At 31.7% G+C, this 16,063-nt stretch overlaps 1 protein-coding gene across 6 annotated transcripts in view; it reads left to right on the top strand.

Moving 5' to 3' along the window:
• Positions 1–16,063, top strand: part of HDAC4 (histone deacetylase 4) — a 57,126-nt gene that overhangs the window by 25,769 nt on the left and 15,294 nt on the right. For 3 of the 6 annotated variants that reach the window (XM_065344009.1, XM_065344012.1, XM_065344010.1), the window contains 4 exons: positions 10,698–10,760; positions 12,019–12,131; positions 12,252–12,359; positions 12,987–13,202. In XM_065344009.1, coding sequence (XP_065200081.1) covers positions 10,698–10,760; positions 12,019–12,131; positions 12,252–12,359; positions 12,987–13,202 — 500 coding nt within the window. Of the gene's footprint in view, positions 1–5,305; positions 5,523–10,697; positions 10,761–12,018; positions 12,132–12,251; positions 12,360–12,986; positions 13,203–16,063 lie in introns of those variants that run through there. The other 3 variants (XM_065344008.1, XM_065344013.1, XM_065344011.1) reach the window with 3 other exon arrangements.

Below are 16,063 nucleotides of genomic sequence, written 5' to 3'. Positions count from 1 at the left end.
CTTTTTTGTGCTTGTGATTTTTTTTTTTTTTTTTTTTTGATATTTTATAATCTCGAAAATTCAATTTTGCGAAATCATCTGTTTGGTTATTGTGAACTAAATTCATGTTTGGAACAAAATAGGTAATTTATATCGTGCTTATTCAACGTGTTAATTTTGCCTTTGTAAAAAATGGTAATAATTTTGCCAAAGTAGGTAGATATTAATTTTCGAAAAGGTTGCATACGATTTGGTAAACGAAATGAAATTCGTAATTAGCGAAAAGATAATATCGACGATGGATAAGTTTTTCATTACACATTGCTCTCGTCTGGTGTATCCTTGACCCATTAGGAAAACTTGAAAAATATGTTTTACGAATATTCACGAAATTGCTCGGTGCTTTAGCCTGTAGTTGGCAAATTGTAATTGAGATTTTTTCAAAGTTTACCTAGGTATCTACCTGGTAAACGTATAGGTGACGAATATTTTGAAATTATTTTTTCAGGTTTTCCTAGAAAGCCATGTGAAAAATAATTGGACATGGCGAGTGTAATAGTTAGTTATACTGGTGTTATAAAAAATTTCAACGTGTGTGTGTAGATTATATAGAGAGGTACATACGATATGATACGCGAGCAGCACGCGGAAATTTTTTGTAGTTGCGCGATTTCTATGCTTGTACTATAATTAGACGTCACCTGTTAGGTACCTGTTGTAAAAATGTGGTAAACATATCAACAATCATCTTTCATACTGTATCAAGTGTGTACATTAACTATATAAAATTTATATACTTTAAAATAATCCTCGATAGCCCCGGTGATTGCGCTTTGTTAGGTGATTATGTAAATTAAAATAAGCAGCTGGTGCAGTCGCTGAAAATAGCATAGTATTGGAGATATTTGAACAAAAATTTGCATTATTCGTTTAGGTAGGTATTGGTACAAAATTCGAATTGCAATCGTGAAAATCACCGGTAAATAAACTATCTATATTTTTCGTTAATTTTTGAAAAAAGGGAGTACGATTAATTTGAGAATTTGTCTAATTATTTGGGGATTTTGTAACATAAATGCAATCCTTACTTGAAATGGAAGATGGGTGGAAAGAAATAGGCGGAGTTTGATTTCGAACTTTTTGTCGTGTTTTCTGGACATATTCCCTACAATGAGTAGGTACTTTGTATCATTCATTTTGTTTTCGAATCATCTTCAACTACTTCAACGCTTATTGGCTGATTCTTTATCAACTTTTTTGTAATTTATATCGATGAAACGGAAATTAGAGGAAGGATGAAAGAGAATTTGATTTTACTCTACATTAATTTATAAAAAGGTAAAACGGTTCGCTCTTCCCAAAATTGTGTGCTTTTTCAAAAGTAAAATTGTAAGCAGAATGGTTTTTCACGTTTCTTGTGCAGAAATTGAAAAAGTTTCCCTCGAGTCATTTTGGATAGATCTGTTGATTTTGTAATGAATAATGTGATTAAGTATCCTTTTTCAACAGAAAACAGTTCGTTACATAATCTTTATCAATTTACTGTTATTACTGCTCTATTGCCAACGTCATTCGATTATCTGTTATCAGTAACGAAAAGTGTTTATATTTTTACTTGAACTATGTAATTTTAAGGATGAAATATTACGTGAGAATTGATAATAATACTGATAGAAGGTACTCGAGTCGAAAATGCTCGAAAAAAATTGATTTTATGATATAATTCCGATGAAGTGATTATGTAATTTTATTTTCTTACTTGGATATTGAATTTTGTCTTTTCATCTATCATTGAACGTTGCTGTCTAATTTATAATACTCCATCTGAATGATTCGCTTTTGAAGGAATCATGATGTATTAATAATTAATCTCGAGCCATATTACGAGTATTTTGAGGTATTTAAATCACATGTCAAATTAGGTACCTCTTTTTTGAAAAAAAAAACGTCCTCTCGTTAAATTGAAAAGAAAAATATAAATCTTATTTTTGTATGAGTTTTAAAAATAAACCCTCTACCACGCTTCCCTGCTAACTCTTAATGATATTCCACTTACTTGCGTTCCAAGTTTATCTAAAAATACTTGTTATGTTGTCAATTGTTGATTTGTTACTAGTTATTCTATTTTAATTCAAAATTTGCCTGCTTACGTATTATTGTTTTTTTAAATTTTTGTTCTTTGTTTACTTTTTTTAATATCCCTTAAATTGTCACTTTACGTAGGTTTAAAATTATTCCATGTGCCTAGTAACATTTTGTCGTTGGATCTTTGAAATTTTTAAGCCCTGCTGAAAAATGATCCAATCCTTTTTTTTTTTCATGTACCTATTCTAAATGAAACGATTCGAGGCAAATTCTTTTTTAAGAAGAACCAATTAGCAAAAAAAGAATGAATCCCTCCTCCCCCTCCCTCAAAAAATGATGGAAATATGCTTGTATTATTTGCAGTTGTTCAAAACTTTGCTCGACTTCATTCCCTTATTTTCTTCTTGTGAAGACGTGTATTGAGAATACATGATTTTTTCCACGATGATCGTCCATGAATTTTTCTGAATTTTTTTCTCTTTTTTTTTAGCATAACCGCATAAGTCAATTTGACAGCGTTTATAATTATGTTTTCAACCATTTTTGCAATTTTTGTTTGCAATTTCAATGGTTTTTTTTTTGCTGTTTTTCAACTTTTTCAGTCAGTTTTATAGCAATTTTCATGATATTTTGTGCAATTTTCGCTATTCTTACGCCAAATTTTCGACACATTACGATTTTTTCGTAGTTTTTCAACTTTTTTAAATAATTTGTTCATTTTGTTTTTCTATAATTTTTTTTTTTTTTTGATATTTTAACGAAATAACATGAGGTTTAATATTCACATTTTTTGTCATTTATTATAATTTTTTCTTACATATTTTGTGCAATTTTCCAATTTCTTAAAATGTTTATGTCATTTTATCAATAATCAAAATTTTCTGGTTTTTTTTCTGAATTTAAAAATTTTTGTATTTTAAGAATTTTTTAAAAAAAATTTTGATGACATTTTATTTAGTGTTTTTAATATTTTTTGAACAATTCACTACACATTTATTTTTTACCAAATTTAAAGCTATTCAAGGTTGCCCTAAAATTTCTAAAAATTATTGACCATAGATACTTCAATTTCAAAAGTAGGCATTTTCAGGAAATAAGATTTTTTACTTGTTTTGAGAAATTGCAGTACAAAAATTTACATTCGAAATAATTACAATAGTTCAACGTTGAAAAATTGTAAAAAACTTGTTTTAAAAAAAAAACAAAAAAAATTTAAAACACTCATGTTTATAACTCCTTTAGTTTCAGAGGTAGACAGTTTTGCGAGGGAACCTTTTCTTTTCGTCTCAAAAAATTATGTTGGAATTCACGGTCAGAACTTTCGAATTATGCAAATTCGGGCACTTGCCCCTTCAATTTTCAGGTTATGCACGTTCTAAGTACAGTACTTGACAACGTTTTGTTCTAATTGACGATTATCACGTCTGATCAGAGAAGTCTGGCTTTCTGATTGGTCGATAGTTAAGGATCATCGGGTCAAGTAAGTTATACCGAACGTCCTGCATGACGTCATGTTTTTCCATGCTTAACAATCGACTGATTAATCGATTATGCAAAATAATCGATGTGGCATCGATTATAATCGGTTCTATCACTAGTTCCCTTGTAAGTTTATTACAAGTATTAATTATCTTTTTTGAATTTGACTGACCATCTCTTGACTCTTGTATAAATTTTTTATTTCAAGATGTCGTCTAATTTCGCGAGTTTCACTGTAAGTCGTCGAAATGACTCTATACTCTTGAGAATTTGCTTCATTAATCGACCCGCGATAAGAGACACCTTGTATGATTTATACGGTAAAATATGCTTAAATTTTCCAACTTTGCCCATATTCTTACCTAGATCTACCAGTACCTAACCTACCTAAACTAATACGAGTAATTTAGGTTTTTAAAACGATTTTCACCTTTCAATGATACTTACCTGCTACCTCTAGTAGTTCGATTACGGCGAGGTGTTGTTTTCACGCGAAAAGTTGATTTATTAGCGAATAACTAGGTATATAATATCATGACTCGAGCGAAAATAATAACGTATTTATAAAGATATTAAATTTCGATAAAGTTTTGTTTAAGGCTGCTGATCGGTATAGTGAAATTATTTTCGAAGAGATATAAACTTAATCTGACGTATGTACCATTAACGTTGCGAAATATCCAAATTTAGTCGAAGTAAATTAGGTTATCTGTTCCATCATTTTGTATTAATGTCTTTCATTTAATTTTATTCAGTTTTCCATTATCGTTGAAAATTATTTTAAGCTCTCTTGTCTACTAAACGTCAGCGAATTTCAACTCCCCTGTAAAGAAAATAAATAAGAAAATGGTAAAACACACGTGCTGAGAAAAAAAAATGAAAATTTTACGCGAAAAAATAGGTACGCACACTTTGGTACAAAGTAGGTATGGTTATCTGGTTTTCATCTTAGATAAGTATTTCTTGGGATAAAAGGCATCATCGTTTATTTCTGGCGTTTCACGACGTTTGAAATGAAAAATTTGAGGAAAGAAAATGCTTTTTGGATGGTTCAAAGTTGGAAATTTGATACTCGATTGGTTACGAGCGATCGAGTGGTATAGCTATAGGGTTGGTGGTATTTTTGGCCTACGTGTGATTCAAGCTTTACGTAGGTGGATCAGTGAACTAAAATTTTGCAAAAATGGGTCGGGCTTAGGTCTCATAATTTTTGAAAAAACTTTCAAAAACGCGATAATTTTTTTGATAAAACAACCGTCAGATGTCTACACGACTGTGTGTGTGTGTGTAATGTGTAAATTTGGATATATGTCTATGGGAAAAGGCGTGTCGGTAGCAAGAGTCGATTACGATGAACCGTTTGTTGAATCCTTCGATATATCTATAGGTACTGAACTGGATAGGTTTTTTTTATGTGTGTATCTATCGAAGAGCAGCAGAGACGATGTATGTGAAATAATTCTGCGCAGTTGATCGACAATAGTGTAAAAAAAACTCGCAACATATTTCGAAAAAAAATTTCTAATTTATGGTTTTGTGAATGTGTACGAATTTCCAAAGTAAACTTATTACGTGTCACCACGTAGCACCGAAAGCACTGATAAAGTTCGAACCATATAGTCGATATATTTTCAATACATGTATGTTCGAAGCTCGCACACACACAAGTCGTAAACCGAATTGTCGATTAGTGTATTTTTTTCCCCCATCGTTCTCGCGATTTTTTTCGAGCTGAAAATTTTTTTGTTTCGGTGTGTTACCTGTGTGCCTCTGCCTATGTGTACAGTATACGAGTACTATTATGTTTCGCGTTGTTTTATTTATTTATTTTTTTTTGTGCATGGATGAACTTGGCCGTTCCAGTTGATAATTAGGAAGTTCGATTTAATTTAGAAGCTGCCCCGGCTCGACTGTCTTTTTTTTCGCCATGTTCTTTGTCAGAGAATTACCAATTACCAGTTGTGGTTTTAACCGTACGGGTAATGTGATAAAAACCTAAAATGTTTTGCTTGCTCTATACGACGCGTATAATAAAACCTGTTCTCATCGCAGGAATTTCTTCCTTGGGCTTTTTCTCATATATATTCCGTTCTGGGTTATAAACCGCCATTGTAGTTATTATTAAGCTGATGTATCAGACGACCAACTCAAAACTAGTTTCGCTCGAATCGTGTTTTTTTTTTTTTCATTATTATTATTCTACTCCGACGATATATAATGTACCTAGTAGCTTCATTCGTCAAATTGAAAACATCGTATGCGTTAAAAAAATTGTCCCTATTGAAATTTTTCGCTATTCGAATATCTATAGCACATATGTATCTACGTGGACGATTTGCAATTTGTTGTAAAATCGCGTATTGTTAACGTTTAAATTTCGATTTAAAGAGAACTGATGAGCTTTGACGTAGAAAAAACCTATCTACCGTCCCCGAACCCTCCGACCGATCGGTATGTAGGTTTTTTTATTATGAAACAAAATTGCGTGTTTTTACTGTTGTACGTTTAACGACGAGAAATAATGCGAAATTTTTTTTTCTATGGTGGTTTTCCATGTGGAAGGTGGAACGTTGAAATTTTCAAAAATTTTGTCATCGACATGGTTACAAAGTCGTCTGGAAAAAAGTACTTGTTTCGTAGGTTCTATTTATAAAGATGTTGGATTATACCTTCTTCTTGATACCTACCTACGTTTTTGTACAGCTCGTAACTTTCAGTTTAGGTATTCGGAAAATACCTATTGTACCGAATTTAATACTAATGAAAACTTTGTAGTGCCTTGATACTCTTTAAACGATACACCAACATCTATAGGCCTGTATCTTCAAAGCTCAGAAAGTTCGAAAAAATGGAATTCTCGCGTTTGGAGTCTGATAGAATTTACCACAAGCGATGGTATGCGCGTTTTGAAGTCGAGGAATTTTGATTAAAATTTATGAAAGCTTGATTTTATATTGAATGAGTGCTTTTAGTATACCTATGAAAGATTGCGAAGTAGAAGAAAGTATCATCAAAGCGTTTCTCAATTTAGATAACTATGCCCAAATTGTAATTTTCATCACTCGTGAAGTCGTGATATTGGTGTTTAGTTCTTGCAGGAACATATTATTGTTTGGGCTATTGGGTATCTATTTGAATATAGAGATAAGGGAAATCTCCTGAAAATAATCGAAGATGAAGATTGAAGATGAGTGGCAATAATCTTGTTTTTATTGACTTTCAAAATTTTGTTGCACGTAACTAATTATTTTTGGGTTTTGAGATTTATTTGACGTTGCAACTTGAACAGAAAAATATTCTTCCTGCTGGAATTTTGAGAAAACATTTTTTTTGGTCTTGAAAATACCTAGATGTTATCATTTGTTTTTGTTTTTCACTCATTTGTTAAAAATTTATCAACCCTTTGATTTTGCGTTTAAAGATATCAAAAACTTGATGAAATATTTTGGAAACATTACAGAAACATAAACTGGACTTATGTCAGATTGCTGTAATAAAAATGAGTAGTTGAATGATAAAATTGAATGGAAAAGAGGAAGCTGTAAGAGTGTATAGACTTTATTGTAAAAATATAATAAATAAATTGAGGAAATTCAAATTGAATAAGAAATAAAAATGACTTGAAACAGATTAATTACAGATGCGAAAAAAATAATTGAATTTTTTTAGTTTTTTGCTCAGAAGTTGAAAAAAAATTAAATTTTCTTAAAGAGTCTTTCCCTACATTTTCATTGAAATAAGTGAAATGAATGAATAAGTAAAGGAAATACATTACGTATGTAGTTAGGTAGGTACTTGAAAATCAAGCTCTAAAGCACATGCAGTGTACAGTTAATGTTGAAACATACCTACTCATTTATTTACATTTTTATTCATCTAATCAATTTTGCGATCTGTGCGTAGAAATGTTTAAAAATAACCCAAAGTGATTGATTATTCAGAATAAAAAATCTAAAACGATAATTTCTGAAATTATGTTCGTTGAAAATGTTAAACATGTTGAAAATGTTTTGTAATTTGTACCCAGAAGTTGCTTGGAAAAAAGACTACCGTTTTTTAATATTGAAACACCCTCCCCTGCCTTTCTACTCTTGAGAGTTGTAGGTATCATTACAACATTTTGTTTTTTTCCTCTAAATTTTGATCAATTTGAATGCCATGGAAAATTAAAAAGGTTCAAAATGTCTCACTCAAACTTATCAATATGCCAGTTTTTCTCATGATTAGAAATTACAGGAGGAAAAACTAAGCTCCCCTGACCATTTCTTCGCACCTTTTCACATTTTTGTCAAAATATAAAAGTGAAAAATGAAGATGTGAGATTCAACTTCAATCTAAAGGAATTTTTTCATTATGTTTTTTTGTAAAATTATGAAAAATTATGGATTTTTTTAACCCCCACCCCCTCACAATTTTTTCATATCAATTGTTTATCAAATCAAATCGTTTATTGCAGTGGACAGCTTTAGCTGTATTTACAATGTCAATAAACCAGGTATTAATTAGAATATTAACATAGTAGGTACTGCCGGAGGGGGGGGGGTGAATCGAAAATACAGATAAGTAATTAAATTATAGTTTGAAATGAGAAAAAAACGGGGAAAATTAACACAAAACCAGGAAAAAAGAAAAAAAAACGTACATATGAGGTACAGCTCATGAAAACACAGTAAAATACTCTGTTGTGAGAATAATAGAAAATTTAAAATAAAATAGCACAAAAAAAAGTTTAAATAACAACAGGTTATAAAACTACAGTGAAATTGTTTAATCATTCTATGTTAAAAGAGACAGACTAAATAAATTTTGAACATCCAAAGTTCTTGTCCCATTTTCAATTTGAGAGCTTTAGCTAGTTTGGGCTTTCTCACTTTCGAATGAAAAAGGCTAAAGATTTGCGAAATCTAAATAATGCGAAAATACATCTCATTTTAGCCCTTCCCTTCCCTTCCCTTCCCTTCCCTTCCCTACCTATTCAGCTTCAGGGTCATATAGAAGATGGCGAGTTCCGATTTTCTGGAAGGCATTACAAATGTTGGATGCAATGAATTTCAATTTTTACATCGTTTCAAAAAATGAACGAATTGACTGAAAAATTAGTAATTTTCCCCTTTTCCCCTCCCTTATTACAGATGTGAAATTCTTAAAATAGAATGACTTGAGTGGATCTTGGAGGCCGTATAGAGAAATAGGTTGCAAAAAGGGAAGTTTACTAACGCCAAATTTCGTTTTTTTTTTTTGCAATTTTTTAATGATGAGCAATTATTGATCAAAATTTGCTTTGATACTTGAATTATGAATTTTTTCAGGATTATTGAATAGATTAATCAACAGAGAGCCTTCAAAAGATTGGGACCCGGGCTGTATTGTTCCATTTGCTCCTCCCCTTCTCTACAGCTCTAGATTAAAGCTAAGCATTTATTTTCTCGTCGTCAGATTTTTGTCGAATTTTTGATCAAGAGAGACTTTGTGTATTCATTTCTAGGAGACTGAAATTTTTGGTAACGATTGTTCTTGTAAAATCGTGAGTGCTAATTTATTTATTATTCCCCCCCCCCCATATTTTCTTGGTAATTTTTTTTTTTTACAAAATGAGTCTCAAAAATACCTATACGTAGGCATGTAAAGCCAGAACGTCTGGAACTTGAAAAACATTCATAAGTCGTGTTATTGAAATAAATTTATAAAAATATGTTTCTTTGCATCATATGGCATTCCATTTGCAGTTCAAAATCATTTTTCTTATTTTTGAATGAAAGATGGGAAATGTACATTTCATAGCATCACGAATGAGTTGAACACAATTCAACTTTTGAGCAATTAAATATTGTCATCGTATACCTTGAAGTAAAATTTTCAAACGAACAAGAAATCAACGTAGGTAGTCTCAAGTACTTTGTAATGTATTTTTCGAAACAGTAATTGAAAACTGTTTACGCAAAGTATATGCTCGCCGCACTCGGTTGCATTATTAATTACTGGTCTATTTTTAAACTTCATTGTGAGAGTTCAAATAGTAATCAACTAATCATTCATATTTTTATTCGTTTTGTAAAATGAGCATCAAATTAAACATTTGCCTACGGTTTGTATGTGATATTAACAGTTGATGAATCGGTTTTAAAACTAATTACGAGCATAATCGGATTAAGTGAAGATGAACCGACGATTGTAAAAAAATACGTATTTTGCATAACCTTCTGTGATTTACGTTCAGTGAATGCAAAAATACTACTCTTACATCGCATAGTATTGAGAATTTTCAAGTATGAAATATTTCACCTAATTTCTGGAATCACTTTGCTATAAATTCAGACATGTCAGTGTCGTATCAGTATCTTGATATTATTAGATAGGTGTCCATTTTCAGGCGAGTTTTTTGTTTCGTGGGAAACGAGAAAATGTTTTTTTTTTTCATGATCAGGATGTTAGCGAAATTTTTCAAGATTTTAAATAAGTACTTGATTAAAACTATTGAAATATCTATATCAGATTATTGCACGTTATATTAACGTTTTCCCATCAATTCGAGGCACAGTCTGATAAGATCAAAAATTACATTAGATTAAAATTTATGAATTGTGAATAATTATATGTAAAATGCATTACAATGTCTACTGGCGATTTATCTATCCATTTTTCGTAAAATTTCTCCAATTAACAGTGTCAGAAGTTTTCACTATCAACGATGATGAAAAAAAATATCGAATTAGGTATCTATGAGTAATATGAATCATTTACCTATCACCATTTGTGAACGTAATGCTGGGAATTCACAACTACAAATTTTTAGTAGGTACAAATACTTACATACATAAATAAATCGACGAATTTCCTGGAAATTCGCTACTGATCAATGAAGACGTTGAGAAATTTGTACTTTGAATATTATGTATGTATACGTAGATAAGAATTCAAAACGTATAACATTTACATGTCAAATAATGACGAGTAGGCGGATAGGTCAGTGTACCTTGGGAGTTCAATTATCTGACTTTTCATTATCTTACTGGTGTCACTGTAAATCACAGTGAAAAATTTTCCCCTTCTAATTTCACCTCGCTTTTCATTGGAGTTTTTTATTTATTATGTATTGAACCTGTAAATTATTCAAGTTACTTACTTACATTTTTTTGTTTTGTTTTGTTTTACAGAAGATGTTGGCCCTTATAGAAACGTTGATATAAATTCATCTTTCACTCACCTGTCACAAAAAGGTAAGCAAATAATTTTGCTATTTCGATGATAGAAGTTTAGTTTTATTTATGGAATTTCTGTGGCTTCTCCTTTCTCTCTCTTCAGCCCAAGGCAAATTGAGTTTGGAATCGGAAAAAAAATCTTGTAAAAATGATATTATCCAACAAAGTCAACCACCCTTCCCCTGAAGCTAGGACGAAGAATGGGTCTACAATTTCAGTTTTTCGACAATTGATCAAAAAAATATGCATCTTCGCTGAAAATAGCATCAAATTCCCTATAAAATGATTACAACCCGAAAAAATTTATATTATGAAGGTATCAAAGGTGTTCAGTAAAATCAAAGATCATTTTTAATCCCTTCCTCTCCTTTCTGATCAGTCTGAGTCTGCGCTCTTTAAAATTGATCCTAAACCTGAGAATTTTGTATTTTAATTTAAAATTTTAAAAATTAGATTCTCAAATTTTTTTTCATTTCGAACTGTATAAACTGTCTTCAATTTTCGAAATGTAAATGTGTAGGTATAATATTCAAAAAAAAATGAGCAGAAAGTATCCTTGAATTAATTGTATCAACTTAATGTAAGGAGGAAGTGGGACTCAAATAAGAGAAACATTAAATCCTTTCTCTTTCCACCTGAACGATGTTCCGAATACTTCATTGATTTGTTTTGAGAAATGACTTCCCACCCTTCGTCGAAATTTCACACGAATATTTTTTCGAATAAAAAAATTGTCGCGCAAAGCTTCAAACAGAACATGTGGTTCTTTCGAAACCGCGTAGAAAACACCGCAGCTGAAAAAAAAATTGGAAGCATATTTTTTTTTTGCTTTTTAAGCTACATCATTTTTTGGTAAGTTAAGCCTTGTGCGTTACTTTCGCGAGCAATTTTTTTTCCTTCCATCATTTGAGGAATATTTTTGAAAATACGCCTAATAACTCATGCGCATATTACCATTATAAAAATTGATTTTACCTGGAACGACGAAAGTTTTTCAGACACTTAGTTTATTGAAAAGTGAAAAAAAATAATCTTCTACCAGGAATGTCAAAATTATATGGAAAATTTGCGAAATAAAGGCGGCATATTTTCATTTAGGTACTTGTTCTTCTTCTTTAGCTATTGAAGCCATAGGCTGGGAGATATTTTTAATTTTAATAATCTATTGTTTTTTTTCTGAAAATGAATTTATCTCGCTACTGAGCTTGATTTTTCGACGATTCGTCTATAATATGTAGTACTCGTATTTAATTATACGTTGCGGGTATTTCTGCAGAAATGACCGGAAATTCTCCTGGTAGCAGTCCGACGGTCAACAGAAGAAGCGTCGAGTTCCTCAATAGTAGAAGTAGTATTAATGAACAAGGAATTCAGCAGCAAATTCTGCAGGTATATAGCAGTATTTCGTGTATTTACTGCAAATACATATACTATGTACCTACTAAGTATACATATTTGCTATGAACATTTTTATTTGTCTTACTTGATTTTAATATTGTTTAATTACAGCTGAAAAAACAACAACAAATGCAACAACAAATATTACTTCAACATTTTCAAGCACAGCAGCAGCAGTTAGCCGAACAGCATGAACAACAGTTGAGGCAGCATTTAAAAGTTAGTAAATTTTTTCACCTTAGTACCTACATTTGAAAAATCACAAACATGAACTGATAGTGGTAATTTTTAAAATTTTTGAGCCTCAAAAAAAATGCGAGCTGGGTTGAATTTTCCAAAATACCTACTCCAAAAATTGCGAAAACAAACGAAAAAGCTCAAATGATCGGTTATTATTTTCAAAAACTTCGTTTCTGGTTTTATTTTGAGCTAAAATTACATTTTGAGGTACAGTTTGATACCTAAAAAAGAAAACAAGAAAAATTTTATGATTGTCTAAATTTTTCAAAAATACCTAGTTTTATTAAATTGGATCAATGATTTTTTGGATACTTTTTCAATTTTTTTTTCTTGATCGACCTCCTCCTTTTCCTGTTTCCTTCACTTTTCAAAAAAAAGTATCCATTTGAAGAAGAAAACGTATTTTTTAAAAACCTAATTTTTCGAGCATGAATATGATTTCTGAGTCTCTCCTGTACCTTTTCTTACCATTTATCATCAAGTTCCTGCTAAACTGAAGTTTTATCGATTTATAACCTGGTCTTTTATCTCAAATATTTTTATAATCAACTCTAAGATTTTAATGATTTTATTACAATTTCGTGTAAAAAATTTTCTGATCTTTAGTACCAAACGAGACCTATTCACAATATCGAAGCTATGCCACCTTACTCAAGTTTCCTATACAATTTCCATTTGCAGGAATTATTAGAAAAGCAACGAGAAGTAGAAGAACGAGAGCAGAGGGAAAGGAGAGAACTGGAACGAATAGAATCCTTAAAGAAGAAAGAAAAGCATGAGCAAAGTGCAGTTGCATCATCGGAGGTCAAACAGAAATTGCAGGTAAACATTTATGACGATGACGTGCTTATTATTATGCGTTGCGTATGCTCGCTTTTGTTTATATATTTGTTCATTATTAACACAAAATTAAGCGTTGGTTGTGATCTACACACGTACGCTAGAAACTGGAAAAATACGCGATGATTCTCATTTCTCACGATATTTTTTATACTGATTCAAAAAAAAAGTCGGAAGTGTTCGATTATTTGTGAGCTACCTGTAGAAGGTAAAAAGAACCTTTTAGCGAGAAGTTTGTTAGATTAGGAAGAAATAACTCTTGCTTCTCAGTTTTTACTATTTATTAGTGCAAAGCTTTTCAAACACCAAGTGTTCATCATCAGGCTTAAATCACTATTGAACAAAATAACCAAGTCTACAAGCTTATATACTAGTGTACAAGGGTGTGGTAGTTTAACAGTACAAGGGTGTGGCAGTACAAGGGTGTGGTCATGTGGAAGAGGGTGTGGTTGTAGGTGAGGATGTGGTAGGAGTCATGTCTTCAAGTTTGGTTTTAATAACAGAAAGTAGGATATTTTCTAAGGGTTTTAAGTCATTATTTAGTAAATTTGTTTTGTTTTTCTTCATGGCTATTGCTTCCCTAATGTTTAATTGAGATGGTTTATCTATTTTTTGTATGAGGTTCAGGTTTTCAAAGGAAGTAGTGTGGTTGGTGGCAATGAGATGATCTGAGAGAGCAGACTTATTTTCATATTTGTATTTAGCATAATAAAGATGTTCCTTGAACCTCTTTTTGATGTTTCTTTTGGTTTGACCTATATAAATTCCTTGGCAATCTTTACATTTGATTTTGTAGATGCCACTACAGTCTTCAGGTTTGTCTTTGTCTTTAGTGTTACCAAGAAGGTTTTTAATTTTGTTATCATTGGTGAAAATGGGTTGTATGTTGTGTTTTCTGAAGACTGTTTTCATTTTATTTGTGAGAGGGGGATAGTAACTGATCCTAACTCTTTTGACATCATCTTTTTCAGCAATAAAAGTTGTGGCATCTCTGATTAGTTTTTTGTTTTCATGTTTTCTTATAAGTTTTTGGATAGATGTTTTTGTGTAGCCAAGGTTGGAAGCAATAGACATGATGTTTTTTATTTCTTTATTTTGGTTATTTTTATTTAGGGGGAGATTTAAACACCTGTGTATCATGCTGTTGAAAGCAGCAAATTTTTGGTTCCAAGGCTGGAAAGAGTCTGAAGGAATGTAGTTATTGGTGTGGGTGGGTTTTCTATAGATATCAAATTCAAGATGGTCAGAATGTCTAATGATTAACATGTCCAGAAAAGGGAGTTTGTTTTGTTGTTCAAGCTCATAAGTGAATTTGATGGTAGGATAGAGACTATTTAAAGCATTGAGGAATTCCTCAATGTTGAAGTCTTCAGGAATGATACACAGGATGTCATCAACATATCTAAACCATGCTTTGGGAAAGTTTTTATTGTTCTTTTTGAATTTTGTCTCAAGGTGGCTCATGAAAAAATTTGCCAAAAAGGGAGATAAGGGGTTGCCCATAGCTGTGCCTCCTGTTTGTTTGTAGTAAGTTCCATTTATTTGGAAAATGTTTTGGGAAGTGCATAATTTTATAGTATTCATATAATGGGTTATTTCTTTTTTGTTGATATTTTGTTCTTTTAGCCAGTTTTCTATCATTTCTAAAGTCTCAGGAATAGGCACACTGGGGAAAAGATTTTGTACATCAAAAGATATGAGCCTGTCTGTGTCATTAATAGTAATCCCTTGCAGTTTTTCTGCAAGTTCATAATTATTTTTAACTTGAAGAGTTTCAGGAAAAGGAAGGTTTTGGAGGTTACAAAGGAGTTTTTTGGCAATGTTATAGGAAGGAGAGTTGATATTGGCCACAATTGGTCTCATAGGATAGTTAGGTTTATGGATCTTGGGAAGACAGTACATTTTAGGAACTTTAGGATTGGAAGGAAAAGGAGTGTTATTAAGGAAGGGAGTAGTTTTCACCAAACTTTTCACTTCTTTCACCATTTTATCCACAGGATCACTTTTTAACTTCTCATAAGGTCCTTCATTAAGAAGGGTTTCACACTTTTCCAAGTATTCATCTTTCTTCATTATCACTACGGTGTTTCCCTTGTCTGCTTTCATATAGTAGACACCTTTCTGTCTCAAGCTTTTGATGGTGTTGTTGTGGGGATGAAATGGAATTCTTGTTGGTTTATGGGTTTTGATGATGTCTACCACTTCTTTCTTTATGCTGATTTTTGTTTCTGAGGTCTCTCTCCACAATGAAGCATCCACATCAGAAATAATATCTTCAATAGGAGGCCTCATGGGTGGTAAAGAGAATTTTAGACCCTTGTTTAGAAGATCCAATTCTTCTTTGGAGAACACCACATCAGTTAGGTTTTTCACATACACAGTAGTCTCATTAACACCATTACTGTCACTGCCACTGACACTAACAACATTGCTAACACCACTATGGTTACTTTTTTCTTTTAACAGATTTTTCAACTTTTTGTTTTGTGAATTTCTTTTCTTTCTCTTTTTCTCCTCAATTGATCTGAACATCTTTCTTTCCATTTCATCCCACTGCAGTTTTGGTATGGTCTGGCTTAGTTTTTTGTGAAGTGCATATAGTTCCACTTCTATGCTGGATCTTTTTGCATACAGGCTGTGAAGCTCAGAGCTTAACCAATAGGTTTTGGCTTTCTCTAGAGCCCTTTTTGTGGAAGGAGTTTTCACTTTACTGTTAAACACCACACACTTAGGGAAAACATTGTGTACCCTACACTGTTTAAGAAAACTAATATCAAGAGGTATCAACTTCACCTTAGTTTTAAGACTTTGGTATCTGTTGAATAATGAATTAGGTTCATTAG

This window comes from Planococcus citri, chromosome 1 (assembly GCF_950023065.1).
Source record: "Planococcus citri chromosome 1, ihPlaCitr1.1, whole genome shotgun sequence".
Lineage (NCBI taxonomy): Eukaryota > Metazoa > Arthropoda > Insecta > Hemiptera > Pseudococcidae > Planococcus > Planococcus citri.
This window is presented reverse-complemented; position numbering and strand designations above follow the sequence as displayed.